General features: G+C 39.0%; 1 protein-coding gene across 1 annotated transcript in view; it reads left to right on the plus strand.

The window, feature by feature from the left end:
* Window positions 1-20573, plus strand: part of LOC149298896 (ubiquitin carboxyl-terminal hydrolase 54-like) — a 51563-nt gene that overhangs the window by 18922 nt on the left and 12068 nt on the right. The window contains exons 6-17 of the mRNA XM_089486758.1: window positions 1618-1723; window positions 1906-2052; window positions 3754-3903; window positions 4858-5026; window positions 5354-5524; window positions 6003-6134; window positions 8988-9368; window positions 10834-11068; window positions 11301-11434; window positions 16541-16717; window positions 17370-17489; window positions 20325-20514. Coding sequence (XP_089342884.1) covers window positions 1618-1723; window positions 1906-2052; window positions 3754-3903; window positions 4858-5026; window positions 5354-5524; window positions 6003-6134; window positions 8988-9368; window positions 10834-11068; window positions 11301-11434; window positions 16541-16717; window positions 17370-17489; window positions 20325-20514 — 2112 coding nt within the window. The remainder of the gene's footprint in view (window positions 1-1617; window positions 1724-1905; window positions 2053-3753; window positions 3904-4857; window positions 5027-5353; window positions 5525-6002; window positions 6135-8987; window positions 9369-10833; window positions 11069-11300; window positions 11435-16540; window positions 16718-17369; window positions 17490-20324; window positions 20515-20573) is intronic.

Genomic DNA, 20573 nt, shown 5'->3' on the forward strand with positions numbered 1-20573 from the left:
CTTCCTGGACCCAACTGATCTATCCAACTACCTTCCCATCTCTCTATTTCATCTCTCCTCCAAACTTCTTGAATACATTGTACACACCTAACTAAGTTTCTTGACTCCAACTCTTTACATAGCCCTCAATCTTGACTGCCCCTACTAAATTTACTAATGACCTATTTACGGCTTAATCCAAAAGCCACTACTCTATGCTAATCCTAGTGGATTTTTCTTTTGTTTTTGACTCCGTGGAACACCCTCTTCTCCTTCAAAGTCTTCACCATCTTGGTCTCTCCTGGTTTACATCCTACCTTCTGATCGTACCTTCAGCATCTCCCTCTCCAGTAACACTTCCCCTCCAATGCTAACATTCCTTCAACAGTTTCTCTCAATGTCATTGGTGCAATCATCCCCCCATCCACTTACACTTGCTGCCTCCGTGTCACCCTTGACTGAACACCTTTCATTTACCCCCTCCGAATCCATTCTGTTTCAAAAAACTGCCATCTCCATCTTACAAACATTGCCTGCATCACTTCCTAAGACAAAATGCCACTAAAGCTCTTTTTCATGCCCTCATTATTTCCCATCTTGACTATTGAATCTCTGTTTTAGCTGGTCTCCCTCATACCCGTTAAGACCCTGTACAATCTACCTTGAACGCAGCTGCCAGACTTATTTTCCTCACCCATAACTTTAACAACACCTCTCCCCTCTGTCAGTCTCTTCATTTCAAAATCCTGACTCTTACTTTCAAAGCTCTTCATAGTGGTCTCCCTACTCCTAATACATTCCTCACCGGTCTCTCTGCACACCTAATGATCTCCATCTCTCCTCTCCTCGTATTTCTAGTTCTCATGCACACTTGCAAGATTTCTCAAGGGCAGCCCTTATCCTCTGGAATGTATTTCCCCGACTTATCTGTCTTTCCCCTGCCTTTGGTCCTTCAAAACTTTTTAAGGATACCTACAAACTTTCCTGTTAACCCACTTCCTCCTATCTTCCTTTAACTCACATTTCCAAGTCCCTTTCCTGTAATATTTTTACTAGTGTGGCTGGTTCATCCCTAACAGTGGCACTTTTACCTCTTGTATAATACTCCCTAACTCCCTCCTTACCTCTTGTTTCTGTATACACTTGTTATGTCCTGCGTATCCATTGTACCGTGCTGTGAAATATGATGCTGCTATATAAAACTCATGATAATTATATTAACATAAATAGAAGTTTATTATGAGGCTGTTTAAATGAATATATACATTCCTATTTCTTGAAGGCACAATGGAACATTGTGTTTATACTAAATTATGCATAATCTCACCTGTCAACCGTTTTATTGAAAATCTTAATATTATGTTCCGTAAGTGAAATGAAATGCATCAAATTTTGCTACTGCAAGATCAAGTCTTTATCGCTAGACGTGATGAAATATATGAAGAAAGAAGATTAAGTAGGGACATATTTCATATTCTGCAGTTGTTTCTGTTTATCTGAAATGCCAGTAACATTCATCAGCGGCAGTTTTCATGAGGATAGATTTCTATATAGCCTACATAAGGAAAACTCCTTAAAACTCCTTTTAATGCACATATACACTGAGTTCTAATTAATCCTTTATTTGCTTTAACATAGTAACCAGGCCATCTGTATGTTGGAAAGAAAAGAAAAGCCTACGCCTGACATGTTTGGGGAACTGCTCCAGAAAGCTAGTACTATGGGAGACTTGCGAAACTGTCCAGTGAGTCAACGTTTTCATGTGTGTGGTTGTGTATCTCAACTATTTGTCTTGCGTTAAATAGTACACTTTTATGTTATATGTGTACTGAAGAATAAAATATCTAGAGTGTTGCGAAAGAATAGTTGCCTGTTGAAATGTCTTTATGTGGTCCTATTGTAACTCGTATGTGAATTGCTTTACAGAGCAATTGTGGTGAGAAAATAAGAATCCGCCGTGTGCTCATGAACGCTCCTCAAATCATAACCATAGGACTGGTGTGGGACTCTGATCATTCAGACTTGGCTGAAGATGTCATTCATAGTCTTGGCACCTGTCTGAAGCTCGGCGATGTGAGTTTTCCCACAGTGTTGCTGAACTGTTATAACTACTACAGTACATAACTTAACTGATAAAGGATTTCTCAGTTCTGGTTATTGGAAAAAGCCCAGCTTTCTAATCACAATGTGATTAGTAAAATATTCAAAAAAAAAAAAAAAAAAAAATGTGCTAACATTTAAAAATAATTATGCAGTGATGTCACTAGATGAACCATCCAGTACCAGCAAAATGTGTAAAAAAAATATAAAAAAGTATTGAAAAAATAAAATAAAATAAAAAAATAAAGTTTATTATTTTGGGCAAGTGCTAAAATTTCTCAAAAATCTCAACAAAGAGTTAAAATAAAAGCACTTCAAATACCCAAGGGGTGTCTAATATAAAAAAAAATGGCTGATGGGGTAAATTGGAGTGGCAGAGCTCAAAGATAGGGCAAAGGTACAGACTGACCAAAATGGAGAAAAAAAGCGCACTTCCCAAATGTGGCATTTTAAATCTCAAACAACACGACAAACCCATGCATGTCGGCTATCACTGCACTCAGGAGATGTTCCTGAACACACATTGGGGTGTTGTTTGACAGTGACATATACCAGAACCTGTATATCTATAACTAAAGTACAATTTGTGTGAAAAAAATAAATAAAACAAATTACTATTACAAAGTTTGACAAAGTGTAGTTGTATAATTGGTGCATGGAAAGGGTTAAAATAACCGCAATTTGAATACCCTGGGGTGTCTAGTTTTCAAAAATATATGGTTTGACGGGGTTAAATTGAGTTAACCAGATTCAAAGATATTCCAAAGAGGAGATGGAGGCAGAATGACCAGATGCTAAAAGTCTGTGTTGCCTCAAAAGTAGCCCTTTACCAGCCAAACAATCTAACAAACCCATGCATGTGGGGTATCGCTGTACTCAGGAGATGTTCTTGAACACATATTGGGGGGTTGTTTGACAGTGACATATACCAGGACCTGTATATCTATACCTAAAGTACAATTTGTGTGAAAAAAAAAATAAAAAAATTACTATTACAAAGTTTGACAAAGTGTAGTTGTATAACTGTTGCATGGAAAGGGTTAAAATAACAGCATTTGAAATACCCTGGGGTGTCTAGTTTTTAAAAATATATGGTTTGAATGGGTTAAATTGAGTTAACCGGCTTCAAAGATGTTCCAAAGAGGAGATGGAGGCAGACTGACCAGATTTTTTAAAAAAGGTTTGGAAATCATAAAACGCTGCTTGTACTTATTGCCCTATAACTTACAAAAAAACAGCAAAAAAACATAAAAACATTGGGTATTTCTAAACTCAGGACAAATAGTAGAATCTATTTAGTTAGTTTTTTTACTTGCTTTTTTAGGTGAGTAAAAGATTTTTCAAATAAAAGTCATAAAATTTGTTTTTTTTTCAATTTTTCACCATGTTTTTTTTATTATTTTTTTTTTAGTAAATAAGATGATACGATCAAAATAATGGTATCTGAAGAAAGCCCATCTTGTCCTGAAAAAAACAATATATAACTTATGTGGGTACACTAAATTACAGCTGAACACAAGCACCACAAAAGTATTAAAACAGCCTCGGTCCCACAGGGTACAAAAAGAAAAAACGAGCCCGGTCCTTAAGGGGTTAAATTGGTATCAGTTAAGATTGCGTATAGGTAATTATGACTTATGATCACAGCAGAGGTCAAGCAATCCTCTTTCTCAGTTGTTTTACAGAGTAACAGACGACAGAGCAAAACACTCCGAACTCTACCTGGTTGGAATGATTTGCTACTACGGGAAACATTACTCCACATTCTTCTTTCAAACAAAAATACGCAAGTGGATGTATTTTGACGATGCCCATGTTAAAGAGGTAACCTTCAGAAGAATTACTTTTTGACAGTTACGTTGCTTTCGATCTGAATCTGCACTTGTTTGATTGTTTATTAACACTTGATGAATAGTATAGACAATATAAACAAAGTAGACAAACCAAATACATAGGATAGACAGAGAAATATGTAAAACCATTCAGGCTTTCGATATTGTGGGTCTTGAAGTCTAGAGCACCTATCTCCTGATTTCAAAGTTCCCTTCATGATTAAAAAAGCTTATGTATAGGGCATATTATGTATTTGGCCAAATAGGGACCTTCCCATGGTGGATATAGGAGCATAGTATATTTTTTTGAGTAGTGTCTCAATTTTTAATGATTAACCTGTCCTTTTCCTAAAGTCTACTTTTAAGCTTGGATCTGTAATTCAGTGTTGCCTGTTTGTGTGAGTCTAATCTAAAGAGACTATACGTCTTTATATTGAGCACATTCACTTTATAATTTATAGAGGCCCTCTTCTGTTCTGTGTTGATATTTAATCCGGGATTGGATTTCTGTGCCGTTTACCTGTAATAATTTAAGCATGAATTTAAATATTATACTGAAGTCAAAGTGAACATATACCATGCACCCAAGTTTTGAAATGATGTGTAAGATTATCTTGTTCAACGGGAGAGCTTTCTACTATGCATGTGCACTGGTATGTTTGTATTAAACCCAACACATCTCCTGTATGGAAAATAGCAGAAGGGTGGGAAAAAGGCACTTGTGCTAATGGGGGAGGGGGGGATTCTGCAACGGGGACAACATAAATTTAAAGGGATTTATTTATTAAAATGAATATGATGTCCCTTCAATGAACCAAACAATTTTCAGTTCTTTTTATATAAATTCGATTTCTTATGTCTTATTTTTTGCAGTATCACAGACTTAACAGAATTAACGAATCAGTTCAAATCTCAGAGTATCTTAACCATTTTTCCACTTTTTCAGATTGGTCCAAAATGGAAAGATGTAGTTACAAAGTGTATTAAAGGCCATTACCAGCCATTACTGCTTTTATATGCTGACCCCAGGGGTACTCCAGTATCTGTTCCAGATGTCCTGTCTCAGATGGATATACGTCAGTACAGCAGAACCTGCTATGACAGCGAAGACTCAGGTAATGAAGCTGAACCCTGTCTCGCAGCGTTGGAATTCGTTTAATGCACTATAAGAATTAAAAAAATCTAAGACTCATTTTTAATTTTATGCATCCTCAAAAATATGTGCTGGAAAAAAAACGTATAAAGCGGCGACTTTATTGTCAATTCAAAATACATTGTGCATTAGTATTATTATTGTTATTATTATTATTATTACTATATGCTTTACTTTTCAAGTATGATAGCCTTACCCATTATTGTGGGTTGCATCTTAGGCAAATAAAGTGGCAGTTTTTGTGTTCTATATGTGTTATACGTCTTTTAATTTTTTTATTTTTACACAGGGAGGGAACCTTCAATCTCTAGTGACACCAGGACAGATTCTTCCACTGATAGCTATCATTATAAGCATTCCCACCACGAGTCTGTGGTCAGTCACTTCTCCTCTGATTCCCAAGGTACAGTGATATACAACCTGGAAAATGATGCAGCATCACAAAGCAGCCGTGACACAGGTAATGTATAACTTGAAGAAATTGTTCGTTCGCTAAAGGGAGAGATGTCAGAGTTGTGTCTCAGCTCCCTGACTTTACTATACATTATGAAGGTCCATCCCCAGTGAACTTCTGGTACAGGAAGCGCTTTGCTAGCGCAAAACATTGAATTATGCTTTATAATTGATTGATGGCGCCATATTAAACAATAAATGATAATAAATATACACAGCTCTTGTAGTCGAAGGAACTTGATTAATAATGAATGATGGCATGTGGGAGGGAACTTTCTTGCAAACTTTCCTGACCACTTTTTTAGTGAATAGACTCAAAAGTGCTAGTAATTACTAAGATAGGATCTTACCTGTAACAAAGAACATGTTATAATCTTGACAGTTAAATGTTCAATTGTCCATTCCTTGGCAGAATTTGAGTACCAGTATCGAATAACTCTATACAAGGATAACCTATGATGCTGTACCTTCATTCTAATCCACAGGGCACCTGACAGACAGTGAATGCAGCCAACGACACTTCTCGAGAAAAGGACCCATGACGGACCGAAAGCGAACTTCTAGTAGACCCAGAAGGAAAGGAGAAGAATCTCAGTCTTCTGGCTATCACAGCGAAGGTCAGCCTTCACTTTTATTTGTTTCCTTTCCCCCGTGATCCTCAGCTGCACTGCAACAAGTGAACTGTAGCTTGTCCTCCTTCAGGTAGGACAGGAAATTAATAAAATCAGCCCCTCCCAACTGCCTCCTCAGTGTTTTTCCTGACCTACTGCAGGTAGGAGCATTATTTTTTCACAACTTTTTCTTTTAGGTTCACGGGAGGACCTGTATCCCTAGCTCCCCCACATACACTCGGTAGAGCAATCAAGTGAGGAGATATATTTGGAACCTGTAACGGTCTCCTGAGAGCAATCTGGGTTCTGCCTCTGGTTTAAGAGGCCATTCAGATGGAAGTGAGCTCCCTCGGGTATTACCGTATTTCCTCGATTATAAGACGACCCTGATTATAAGACGACCCCCCAAATCTGAATATTAATTTAGGAAAAAAAGAAAAAGCCTGAATATAAGACGACCCTATAAGAAAAAAGTTTTACCAGTAAATGTTAATTCATCTAAACAATTTTTTTTTTAATAAAAGCTATGATTGAGAAAAATATTTTGGTTTTATTTCCTTCTATTTTCCAACCTGCCCCCCAGTTATGCACATCTGCCCCAGAAATGCCTTATACCCCCTATATGCCACTGTGCCCCATGATATGCCTTTTAACCCTCTAAATGCCACTGTGCCCCATGATATGCCTTTTAACCCTATATGCCACTGTGCCCCATGATATGCCTTTTGACCCTCTATGTGCCACTCTGCCTCCAGAAATGCCTTATACCCCTATATGCCACTCTGGCATTTAGAGGGTTAAAAGGCATATTATGGGGAAGAGTGGCATATAGGGAGGTTTAAGGCATTCAGGAGGCAGAGTGGCGTATAGAGGGTTAAAAAGGCATTTCTGGAGGCAGAGTGGCATTAAGGGGGTTAAAAGGCATTTCACTGAGCACTCTGCCTCCAGAAATGCCTTATGCCCCCCATTTAACACCCCCCCCCCAAACTTACCGGTGCTTCTGACTTCCCTGTCATGTAGCCGGGGCAGCGTGTAGATCCCACGCTCTTACGCTGCAGGCGGAAGGAGGCGTGGCTAGCAGCGGGGTTGTCTGCGTCCATCGCGCAGACCTTCCCCCGACTGTCAGAGATCAGAGGAACTGCGGGGAACTCTGTTCTCTGACAGTCGGGGAAGGTCTGCGCGATGGACGCAGACAACCCCCGCTGCTAGCCACACCTCCTTCCTGCTGCAGCGGAAATCTACACGCTGCCCCAGCTACACACCGGGGACTCAGAAGTACCGGTACGTGGGGCGGGGGGGGGAGACAGGAGGATCCAGGTCCCCTGCAGCTGCGGGGGATCTGGATCTTAGTTGTCTCATAGTCAGACCTATTTGAGGTCTGATTATAAGACGACCCCGATTATAAGACGAGGGGTATTTTTCAGAGCATTTTCTCTGAAAAAAACCTCGTCTTATAATCGAGCAAATACGGTATTTTCTCACCTCCACTCACAGATATCTTTAGGTCTTCCCTGGTATTGTGGAGAAGATGCCAGCAACACTTTTTTTAAATTGTTCCGTTCCAAGCTCTAGAATAATTTTGAACTTTTCAGGAACCAGATATTTTGGGACATTATTCAGGACTTGCAGATGAAAGAAGTGCTAGTTCCTGTGCCTACAGGGGTCTATTCACCTTTCAGCTCACCATAGACCACCATTTCCAATTAAGTTCACCCTACCATTGAAATTCTGGGTGGAATCTTTAAAGTCGATACAAGAACTGCTGATCCTCTGTGACTATCTGGCCATTCTACAATAGATTTAGAGGACTCTGATCTACATGTGCTGAATGCTGTTGGCTATCAAACATTTCTACGTCTGGCTCTGCTAGGCCCTCAGTGGACTGTTCACACTTAGTTTTGAGCACTCCATTTGTGAGCATCATCTGCTCCTCAAGTTTTTACTAAAAGAGATACTTTACCTGGACTATTGGCTTCTGGGTGCTCTCTCACTTGCAACCCTTCGGCCCCAAGTCACCAGCATTATTCATACATTCCAAGAACCTCTGCTCGATAGTGAATCTTAACAAGTCCCAGTTGCTTCCCTTCTAAAGACTTATTTTGAGAACAGTCATAGACACACAAGGCAACAGGCCTTCCTTCCACCAGAGAAGGTACGACATCTTCAGGACTTGACCATAGATCTCTTGAAACATTCCTCCTGTTCCATCAGCATCAAAGATGTCTGTTCCTTGGCCAGGGTGTGTTCTCTACGGACGTTTCTCCTCAGAGTATGGGGTGGCTCTATGGCTTCTCTCTTGTGGCTAAATTCTCATCATATAACCAAAGGGCTGTCTTGGCGGGCTCTGTGTTGGACAGTGTTCAGTGTCGGTAGCTACCTCTTAGGCTAAACTGGCAGTTGTGCCTCCAGATTAGGTCTGTAGAGTGGCAGTTTGGTCTTTGTTTCACACTTTTGGGAGACAACTTGATATTTCAGCAGCAGAAACGTCTGTTATTTCCCACCCTTTCTGCTTACCTATATGTCACTTGTTAGTGCTGTTGAGGATCACAAGGGAAACATTAAATTCTTACCTGAGAAATGATTTTCCTAGTGTATCCTGCGGCAGCACTATATTGTTTCCTCTCAATAAAATGTTCTTTTGCATAATACTTTGTTGGCTTTGTTAATACACTGAGAGTGGCGTTGGGAGGTGCTGGTTTTGTTGATTCCCTGCCCTACCTGTGGGAAGAGGAGCTACATCTCACCTTTTAGTTCTGCTGCAGGATACACAAGGAAGGAAATTGCCAAGTAAGAATTTTCATTACGTTACATTTTTTCCCATTTTCCCAGTTTACCGATATTACATTTTTTTTTTATTAGGTGAAACATTAAAGGAGAAGCAGGCTCCCAGAACAGGCCTTAAATTGTCCAGCAGCTCAAGCAGGCTCAGAGACTTTAAAGCTACTGTTAGCAATATGATACATAGCAGACCATCACAAGCATCACAGACATCACAAACCGTGCATCATGTAGGGAGTGGAATGGATCAGACAGAAATCAAACCTCCATCAAGCTTGACTGTGCGACCTCGGGACTGGGAGATGGAAAGTGGCAACAATGAGGCCAAGTCAAATGTATCCAATAGGTATCGTCCGAATTGGCGTCCTACTCGTGAGCCATTAAATGTAGATAGCGTCTTCAGATCAGAAAAGAGGAAAAACACTGGATACTGTCCGCTCAGTCCTTTCAATGAAGATTCAGGTGAGTTTATTTATTTTTTGTCTATGTATGTTTTAACCCCTGATCACAATGTGATTAGTAAAAAAAAAAAAAGATAGTTAAAAAAACAACTCTATTTAGAATTTATATCTTAACAAAAATCCTTGCATGAAAAGAGTATTATTTAATGATGTAAAGCAAATTGGCCAAGTTCAATGATGTCCCAAAGGACATGGCCACAGGCTGACCAGATGTCAACATTCCAAAAAAAATGCACACTTTTTTCAGCACAAAAAATACACTACTACAAAGGTTGGTGGTAAAATTAGTGCATGAACAGGAATAACATTTGAAATACCTTGGTGTCTAGTTTTCAAAAATACATGGTGTGATGGGGTAAATTGAATTGGCCGGCTTCAAAGATGTCCCAAATAGGACATGGGGCAGAATTTTCAACATGTCAAAATTGCAATTTGGGTAACTGAATTGCACATGCACCAAATGTGGCCTATTACCCCCCCCCCCAAACAACCGTACAAACCCATGCATTGGTGGTATCGCTGTACTCAGGAGATGTTGCTGAACACATATTTTTGTGTTGTTTGGCAGTAAAACATACAAGGAGCTGTAAATTCCTACTAAAGTAGAATGTGTGGGGGAAAAAAAAACACACCAAAAATACTGCTGCAAACATTGACAAAGGCTAGTGGTAAAATGTGTGCATGCAAAGAATTAAAATACCAGTATGAAATACCCTGGGGTGTCTCGTTTTCAAGCATATATGGTTTGATGGGGTAAATTGAACTGACCAGCTCCAAAGATGTCTCGAATAGGACATGAGGCAACATGACCAGATTTGAAAAAAAAAAAATGTTTTAAGTAACAATATGCTGCTTGTACTTATTACCCTATAATGTGCAGAAAAACATAAAAAAAACATTGGGTATTTCTAAACTCAGGAAAAGATTTCTAAATCTATTTAGCAGTTTTTCGTTAGCTTTTGTAGATGAGTAAAAGATTTTTCAAATAAGTCTTAATTTTTCACCAAAAATTATATGGTATGATGAAAATAATGGTATCTAAAGAAAGCCTTTCTTTTCCTGAAAAAAAAATATAGAACTTGTGTGGGTACAGTAAATATGAAGTAAATTTACATCTAATAATAAGCACCACGAAGGGTACAAAAAAAAGGCTCCATCCTTAAGGGGTTAATGATAGTGCTTTGCTAGTGCTAACTTTTGTTAATAGTTATTTTCCATCACAAATACTGCCAGTCTGAAATAGTCGAGTGATTAGTGCAACTACCTAAATGCATTTTATCCACACAGATCTGGATGTTTTGACCTGTATGATATTACATGTTTGTTTGTTACATTGTTGCATAATATCACCCAGACATGGGTTGCTATGTGAGGTTATTGGTTTGATGAGTTGCTGGTTCTTTTGTAAGTAATTTTACCTGCTTTGTAATTCTTGTGTTTTTCTTCCATTTTCCTTCTCATAAAAGCTAAAGAACTGACCGTTAATGATATGCACGATCATGCCATGCATGATGCAAAAGAGACGCATCAGTGTGTGAAATACAGGAGTTGGGGTGTGGGCCGGAGCATTCCACACCTTATTGAGCACCAACAACCTCGCCTTATTCAGAGGATGGAGTCTGGGTACGAGAGTAGTGAAAGGAACAGCAATAGCCCTATTAGCATGGACCTGCCTTTATCAGAAAACTGTAGTGCTTTTCGGTAAATATTCAATCTATTTAGAGTTTAGTCATTAACAATGTAAAATCTCAAATACAATACAAATTTGTTGTTTTCCCTACAGCCTCGGTTTAATGCATGTGCATTTTTACAGTACATATTAATGTACATATTGCTTATGTGCAGTTTTAGATATGCAGATTAACCCTAAGCTTTCATATTTTATGGCAGTTTTATCATTTAGCTGAATAATAAAGATGAATATCTTTTTAAGGGAATATCATTCAAGAAAAAGTCCTGCCGCGGCACCCACCTGGCGAAATATCCCCAAATCCCAAAGCAGCAGTGCATTGGATATGGCAGATTCAGCCTCAAGTGTCTGGGTGAAGGTCCACCCTTCGCATATGGGTAAGATGAAAACCCTAGACAGCCTTATAATTGTATGGGTTTGTGTATTTGTGTGGATGAACATTCCAAATTTAAAACTGTGTAAAGTCTCCAATGTACATTAGCAATTCCTGAAAAATACAGATATAGATTTTTGATTCTTTATCCACCGCTATGTAAAACGTAGCAGTATGCCATGTAATGATAAGGAATCAAAAGATGACATACATTGGATCTTTATATCCATTTATCTATTCTCTACCTAGAAGTCTTAGATTGCTTAAGAAACTTACACCTCTTTAAATGCAAAGAATAATGGTGTTAAAGTGATCCTGAAGCTGAAGGGAAAGAAAAGGCAGTATCAAGGGTAGTTTATTATCAGAATCAAACAGGCCAGATTCAAGATGGTAAGGACAAGAGCAAGGTCGGGTAGGTCAAAGAGCAAAGAAGGCTGCGGCCAAGAGCACTCAAGGTCAGGCATGAGGTCTGGATACTGAGGAACACGTGAATGAAACAAAAACGAGATATCCCAGGAGGCACGGAACCTGTGAGCATCTATGTGTGGGTTTACATAAGATGCCAAAGTACAGTACCTTGCAAAAGTATTCACCCCCACTTGACATTTGTCCTATTTTGGGTGTTTGTATCATTTGATTTACACAACATGCCTACCACAAAAACTGAAAGCATGCATAACTATTCACCTCCTCAAAAGTCAATACTTTGTAGAGCCACCTTTTGCAGTCACTTGGAGTATGCCTCTATAAGCTTGGCACATCTAGCCACTGTGATCTTAAAGGCAAAACTGCTCCAACTCCTTCAGGCTGGATGGGTGTTACTGGAATACTGCAATCTTTAAGTCATACCACAGATTCTCAATTGGATTGAGGTCTGGGCTTTGACTAGGCCATTCCAAGACATTGAAATGTTTCCCCTTAATGCGTTCGAGTGTTGCTTTAGCAGGATGCTTAGGGTCATTGCCCTGCTGGAAAGTGAACCTCCGTCCCAATCTCAAATCTCTGGAAGACTGAAGGTTTCCCTCAAGAATTTCCCTTTATTTAGAGCCATCCACCATTCCTTCAATCCTGACCATTTTTCCACATCCCCACAGTTGTATGTTGCCACTGTACATGTTCTCAAAATCGAGACTAGAGAGATGTACTGACACTGGCTATATAATTCCACCAGTCACAGAGAACAAGTCTCTCTACTTGTCCGGTCAACAGAAGACTACAAAAAGAAACTTGTAGACAGGAGACCGAGGATGGGAATCTTTACTTTTATTTTAGCAAAGTAAAAATAAAAACAGCATTGTTACATGGAATTAAAAAATTAGATAAATGTATTGTATCTTCCTTGGTGTACTATGTGCAGTGGAGGACATTTGTTCAATTATTCATTATAGCTTTATGCCTGTCCGGTGCTTGTTTAAATGTCCTTACTGTATTACCCTCTACCCCTGATGGGAGGCTGTTAAATGTATCTACCATCCTCTCTGCAAAATCTCCTTAAAAAAACAGAACAGTAAAGGTACTTCTCTTCCGATCATTGATGTCATTTTTTTTTTTTCTCATGATGTCTTCACTATGCATATGGCATCCAGGGGTTGTGTCTTGTTGATTAATTAATTTAGTCCCCATTCCCAGTGTATTTTTCTCGTTGGCATATGGACCTCTCTCACTATTCGGCAAGTATAATACTCCCCATTGTTGGACGATAGCTCCGTTTGTTTTAGCAAGCATGTGGCTGTGACTGATGAGAGTTTCAGCAGAACCAATGACGGTGGTGATGGTTATCCAACTCTGATTTTAATGTAAGCTAGTTCTGTTTGGTAGCAATAGTTATTATGCTCGTCACGAAGACTCGTTTGATGTACTTGTTTGGGTCAGAGTGTTAGATTTTTTGGTTCAGCTGTTTTCTGTATATATAATTTTGTGTAATTACTGCAAAGCAAACATGATTATTATGTTGATGAGTCGTGTTTTTGATGTAAAGAGAGTGTGGTTAAGAACTGCAGTTATGGTGTATGCATTGCATACAGTATTTTAACCCCTTAACGACAATTGCCGGTCCTGGCACGACACGGAAAAGCATGTGCTTTACGACAATTGACGTGCCAGGACCGGCACGTCTTTAAACGGGTGCAGAAAGCGATCTGTTTTCACTTTCTGCACCCAAAAAACGTTGCTGAATGCCTCGACCTCGAGGCATTCAGCAACGCCGCTATCAGAACGAAGGGGCCATCTCTGGCCCCTCCACGGGGCGTCAACATCCGCCATACTTTGTATGGCGGCGGACGCCCGTATTAAAAGCGTTTAGGAGGCGATCGACGATCGCCTCCTAAACTTAAATGGTGTCGCTGGAATGCCTCGATCAGGAGGCATCCAGCGACACCAAACACTTACCTTTCGATGGGCTGTGACCGCTCCGGAGAGCGGTCACAGCCGCAGCTGCCGATGATCTTCGCCATCAAGCAAGATGGCCGCTGCCCTGTAACAGGAACAAACAAATTTTAAAAGTTCGCTAGACGGTCCAGACCATCTAGAGAACTTTGGCTCCACTTGCAGGTTGAATACAGGTACTGCATTCACCATGCAAGTCAATGGAAGCCAGCTTTCTAATCACAGTGTGATTAGTAAAAATAAATTAAAAAATAAAATAAAATTTATAATAATTAGAAAAAAAATAGTAAAAAACTAGTAAAATGTAAAAATCATTTCCCACTGATGTCACTATCAGGGGAACCTCCAAGTTGAAAAAAAAAGTTAAAATTTTTTTTTAAAAAAAGACAAAAAAAAAAAATATATATATAAAAAATATATTTTTGTGAGCAAGTCCTAAAATTAGCATATTAGCTTAAAACAATTCTCGCATGGAAAGAGTTAAAATACTGGCATATTAAATGCCCGTGGGGTGTCTACTTTTAAAAAAGGTATGATTTGATGGGGTAAATTGAATTGGCCAGGTTCAACAACGTCCCAATTAACACCGGGGGAAGGATGGCCACACACCTAATTTCCAATTAGAAAAATGCACACGTACCAAATGTGGCCTTTTAGTTCCCACAAAAATGACACACCCATGCATGTGGGATATCACTGCACTCAGGAGATGTTGCTGAACACATTATGGGGTGTCGTGTGACAGCGGCATATATCAGGAGCTGTAAATTCATACATAAAGTAGGTGTGTGTGGGAAAAATACACACACAAAAATACTACTGCAAACTTTGAAAACATGCTGGTGGTAAAATGTGTGCATGCAAAGAGTTAAAATACCAGCATTTAAAATACCCTGTGGTGTCTAGTTTTGAAAAATATATGGTTTTGTTGGGCACACTGAAATGGCCCGGCTCAAAGATGTACCAAATGGGGCATGGGCAGTGGATCCCCAAATGCCAAAGTTCAACATTGAAAAATGCGCATGCCCCAAATGTGGCCCTTTTGCCCCCAAACGGCCAGGCAAAATCCTTCATGTGAGGTATCGCTGTACTCAGGAGATGTTGCTGAACACATATTGGGGTGTTTTGTGATAGTGACATAAACGAGAACCTTTTAATTCATACCTGAAGTAAAATGTGTGTGGAAAACCAAATGCAAAAAAATGACTACCACAAAGTTTGACAAAGACTGGTGGTAGATATGGTGCATGGAAAGAGTTAAAATACTAGCATTTGAAATACCCTGGGGTGTCTAGTTTTCAAAAATATATGGGTTTATTGGGCACACTGAAATGGCCCGGCTCAAAGATGTACCAAATGGGGCATGGGCAGTGGATCCCCAAATGCCAAAGTTCAACATTGAAAAATGCGCATGCCCCAAATGTGGCCCTTTTGCCCCCAAACGGCCAGGCAAAATCCTTCATGTGAGGTATCGCTGTACTCAGGAGATGTTGCTGAACACATATTGGGGTGTTTTGTGATAGTGACATAAACGAGAACCTTTTAATTCATACCTGAAGTAAAATGTGTGTGACAAAACAAATGCAAAAAAATGACTACCACAAAGTTTGACAAAAACTGGTGGTAGATATGGTGCATGGAAAGAGTTAAAATACTAGCATTTGGAATACCCTGGGCTGTCTAGTTTTCAAAAATATATGATTTGATGGGGTAAATTGCATTGGCCGGGTTCAAAGATACCCGAAATGGCACATGAGGGGAAGAATTACCAGATTTGGAAAAAATGGCTTTGAAATAGCAAAACGCTACCTGTACTTATTGCCCCATAATGGGTAGAAAAAAGCAAAAAAACATAAAAACATTGGGTATTTCTAAACTCAGGACAAATAGTAGAATCCATTTAGCAGGTTTTTTCATTACCTTTTATAGATGAGTAAAAGATTTTTCAACTAAAAGTTAGAAACAGTCATTTTTTTCTAAATTTTTCACCATATTTTATACTTTTTTTAGTAGTAAATAATATGATACAATCAAAACAATGTCATCTAAAGAAAGCCCTTCTTGTCCTGAAAAAAACAATATCTAATGTGTGTGGGTTCAGTAAACGGGAAAGAAGAAAATTACAACTAAACACGAGCAGCGCAGAAATGTTAAAACGGCCATTGTCACGAAGGGTACAAAAAGTAAAATCAGCCTTTGTCACGAAGGGGTTAATCTGTAAACATGGTTACTTGGTTTTTTCAGCATACTGCAGAATTTGTATGTGTTATTTTAGGCCATTCTACTCAACAAACACCCTGACACCTTATACTCCCTGCGTGAAACATCATTGTCAATCACCCAGGCAGACACTATACTAATCAGTCTACATAGGAGCCAATTTCATTAGCATTGCCGTAAAGAATAATCCCAGTGTGGTGTTACAGCAGGGAAAGTTACTCAGAGTATCACATGACTGACAACAATGGCCGCCTCCTGGTCTGCAGATAATGGGAGCTTATTTATGAGATAAAACCAGGATTATGTGAAAGCTAAACTACATCACTGTGTACAGCACTGTATTTTATGTTCAAGATTTTTTTTTCCTAATGGAACTTGCCCTTTTATTTAGTGAGAAAGTATTTTCTGTAATATTAGGAGATGCATAATGTAACCGCAGCAGTTCTCAGTATTGCTCCCATTGCTGATTAGGATCTTTTCACACAGTGTTATACTTATTTGACAGCAGGAGTAGAAGGCCCTGTGCCTTTAAAAACTGAGCTTGATGAGTTACAAGAGGAAGTAGCAAGAAGAGCGCGAGAGCAGGAGTTACGTTGGAAACGTGAGAAAGAGATTGAAGCAGCTATGGGATTTAACCCTCGGCCTAGGCGATTTTTGGATTTGGATGAATTACAAAATCAGGGTAAAAACCACATACCTTATTGTTTTTATTATTATTTTTTTGTTCTTTTTACCATTATCAGAAATGATAGTTTAATTGGAGGTTATGTATAAAAAGTAGTTTGAGCAACCGATAGAATGTTCTTGCTGTTTGGGCCAGTCCTTGTTGTAGTAATCAGATATGATGTCTAAGTAAAGGTTAGCTTGACTGTCTTTATCCAGTAAATGACAACTGCAGAGAAGTTGGGCTTTTAGAATAATGCTTGGTTCATAACTTACTGATATACAAAGTTAATGTGTAAATGCACGAACATCTATCTTTTGTTCAATGCTGGCCCATGGGGACCAGTTTAAGCATTTGTTATCAAGTACTCTCTAGAGTATTCTGTATGTAATATGTACGTGCTTGGTCTTTACAATGGATCCATTTGTGGTATGTGGTGCGCTTGCCCAAAAAAAGCTAGCAGTTAAAATGTATTGTTCCTCCAATGAAGCACACACTTCATAACCAGTACAGGCTTTTGGGATACATAGTGGGAAACTAAATGGAGCTTTTGAAAGTGCTCTTGTGAACACCTTAAACAATAACGAGGCTGACACAAACTACACAACTGCACTAAAAAGCCACAAAAAAGAAGTTAAAGTGTGGACAATCTTATTTGTGGACTTTACAGGAAGGAATGACAGCTTTGAGCGATCCATGCAAGAAGCAGATTCAGTGTTTGAGCAGTCACTGAGGCTTGAACAGAAAGGAGATTACTCTTCTGCTTTGGCCCTGTGTAACGAAGCTATTTGTAAGTAACTCATACTAAATCCACTGCTCCTCTTTCAGTGTGTATTGCATTAAACCGCATGTCTAATATATACCATTATGCTCGGGGTTGGTGGGCTATATTTCATGTCTATCACTAAAAACTTCTGATGCTTAATTTAAGAATTACTAAATGAAAGGAGCAGCTATTTAGTATTTGTAGAAAACCGGTGCACACGTTGCTTTAGGTTTTGTTCTGCCAAAAGGACTCAACCCTTCCACTGTAAACTCTACCCCTTCTTCTTTCAGTCCTACTCCCTTCTCTTTGGGCTCCACCTCTTCCTTTCTGTATATTAAGTGTAGATACCAAGTACTTTTAAGTATATTTTGTCGTTGTGTGCACCATTTCAAATATTTATTAGTTCAAGACATAATAATCTTTAAATAAAATAACTAAGAGTGTAAATTTAACCACTTTCACCAAGATCAGTCATCCATGTCAACAATACTAGCAAGATCACAGATCTCAAATTGGTTGAATTAGCACGTGGTCAGTCCATGATGTGTGTAATAGCAACCGCTGTAACTTTATATTGACTCACTATTTGCGCCTTACATAAAGTGCCATCTTTGTCCCCAAACATCTTAGTTCCATCATTGTGCCCAAACAGCTTGCCTCTGACATTGTTGTTCCCCAATTTCATAATTGTCCTCAAGTACCGTATCAGTGCCATCTTTGTCCCCACACAGCTTGCCATGTTTGTACAGTGCCAACCTTTTCCATGCTCTCCCACACGTATACATACACATACATACAAACACTTATACACTCTAAGGGGTCCCTTACACCAAACACAACCTTTTCTCCTGCTGTGAGCAACCTCGTATTACGTGACTCCGCTACGCTCAGGGTGCCCCGGGTGCCACTCATTAGGGGTTGCTAGATGAGCACACAGAGAAGGACTTCCCCCCTGAGCTGGTCCAAAATTGTTAGCAAAGAGCTAATGTGTATGTTATTTTGCTCCTGCTGATAAGCACAGGTGGGTCCATCAATGTTTCAGACCGGTGCGAGTTAAAGAGCCACCTGTTATGATATCTGAAAAGCTCAGCAGCTGAGGGGCTTCCGGACAAATGTTATGAGGCTATGCTAGAAAACAGCAGTGATGTCATATGAGAGGAAGGCTTGGAAGGACTGACAGTTCCTTCTGGCATAGCAATAAAAAAACATGCTCAGTCTGTATAATGGTTGAGTTTTTTCCCCCCATAATTATAATGCTAAAATGCTTATGATCATATTCAGAACATTGAATAAAAAATGTTTTATATTACATAGTTCACTGAAAGAAGTTAATGTCCTTTGAAGTGCTTTGCTTTTTAATACTGCTATATATCCTTGATTTTGATGACAAAAAGGAACATCCTGGAAGTTTTGAATCCACAACTAATGTTGAAACTACCTTTCCTTTTCTTAAATGCAGATTTACTGGAGCAATTTTAGTAAAGAGTGGCAAGTTTTAAAGTGCAGACATTCTGTATAATTATAAATGTAAATTGCTGCTTTGTGTAGTAGAGCATTCAATAAAAATGCATTTTGGTTGTCATTGTGATTTTTTAACTAACTTTACACAACGTAGCGTTTACAATCATGTGATCTACACCCATTTACCAGAAAATGTCACACCAAAGTTTACAGTAAAGTCAGGATAGACTTCATTGATACTTTAAATGCAAACAAGGATTTGCGTTTTCTACTGATTGTGAAGCATGGACTAAATTAGAGATGGGGAGAAATATAATCCTGCATTTAATTTAGGAATCAGGTACGGTATGCTAGTAGCCCCATGCCTTTACCCAGGCTTTTTAGCTTAACCGTGTGATATGTCCTGGAATTTTTTTTTTTGCAGTTTGTTTGCTTTTGACATGTCTATCAACTTAAAGATATTATTAAAATGCTTTCTTGTTTCCTTCTAGTGTGTTTTCTAAGATTTTGAATGTTGGAGGTCTTTGTTTTGAACAATCCACAACACTCAAAATATCTGTGATAAGCAAAAACTGTTTGGCAAGTTCCTTTCATGTTCAACTGTTATTAAAGGAGCACTCTAGCCCTTTCTCATGTTAAATGGATATTGGACCCAGCTTTGCATGTACTCCGGTTCATTTTATGACATGCAAATTGGTGCATGCATTCTTTAATTATTGGAAAACGAGACATTTGTCTCATTGAAATCCTCCTCTACTGAAAGCTAAGAGCATACCTGAGTATGCTTCCTGCAGATCTTCAGTAGAACACCTATTCTAGTCAGTAGTAGTATCAACCAATCACATGTATGCATCTGAATGCTGGTGTTTTGCTTCAATGCATGTGGTTGGCTGTGGCTCCCGTGACTTAGGTGGGGGTGTTACTGAGCGTGGTTAAAAGGTTTACACACAAATGCTTCCTGGTTTCTGTAAAGGAAGACTGAGGAGGACATAAATCAGACAGAACTCTTAATTCTAACTCCAGTAACCAAAGAATGCGTGGCCAAGTTTGCATACAGTAAAATTAATTATGGTGCATGCAAAATGGACTACAGTGTTTTATTAAAATAAAGACAGTTTTGGAGACTAGACTGTTCCTTTAAAGCGAGCCTTATCCCCTGCTGCCAGTTTGTTTCATGCCACTTATGTTGGATCAGTCAACATTTTATAAATGCATTGCTTACATAATGTTCACTATTGATGAACTAATATAGAACATTTTTAATTTTTCTTTGCTCTATTTTGCATGGGTCCATGTTTATGCTCCTTTTTGCATTTAAATTTTAATTTCTTTATTATTATTATTATTTTGGTTTGTGTGCGTGCATCTGTCTCTGCTATGTTTTCTTTTGCATTTTAGCTAAATTCAGACTTGCCATGCATGATGCCAGATCTAGCACACACTGCAGAGCCCTAGCAAATAAGAAGTTGCAAATGTGTATTCGAAACGCTCGGAGTCTTCAGGACCGCATGCAGCAGCCGACAATTCCACTACCACCGCCGTCAGTTTACCCCTTGCCACAGGGGGGAGCTTTAAGCCAATCTACAAGGTAGCTGCTGTCTAACTTCCCTTAAGTAGGAATGAATTAACTAAACTGTTTATTTTACC

Source organism: Sceloporus occidentalis, unplaced genomic scaffold, assembly GCF_023333645.1.
Source record: "Sceloporus occidentalis isolate IW3139 unplaced genomic scaffold, rSceOcc1.0.p SCAF_30, whole genome shotgun sequence".
Lineage (NCBI taxonomy): Eukaryota > Metazoa > Chordata > Lepidosauria > Squamata > Phrynosomatidae > Sceloporus > Sceloporus occidentalis.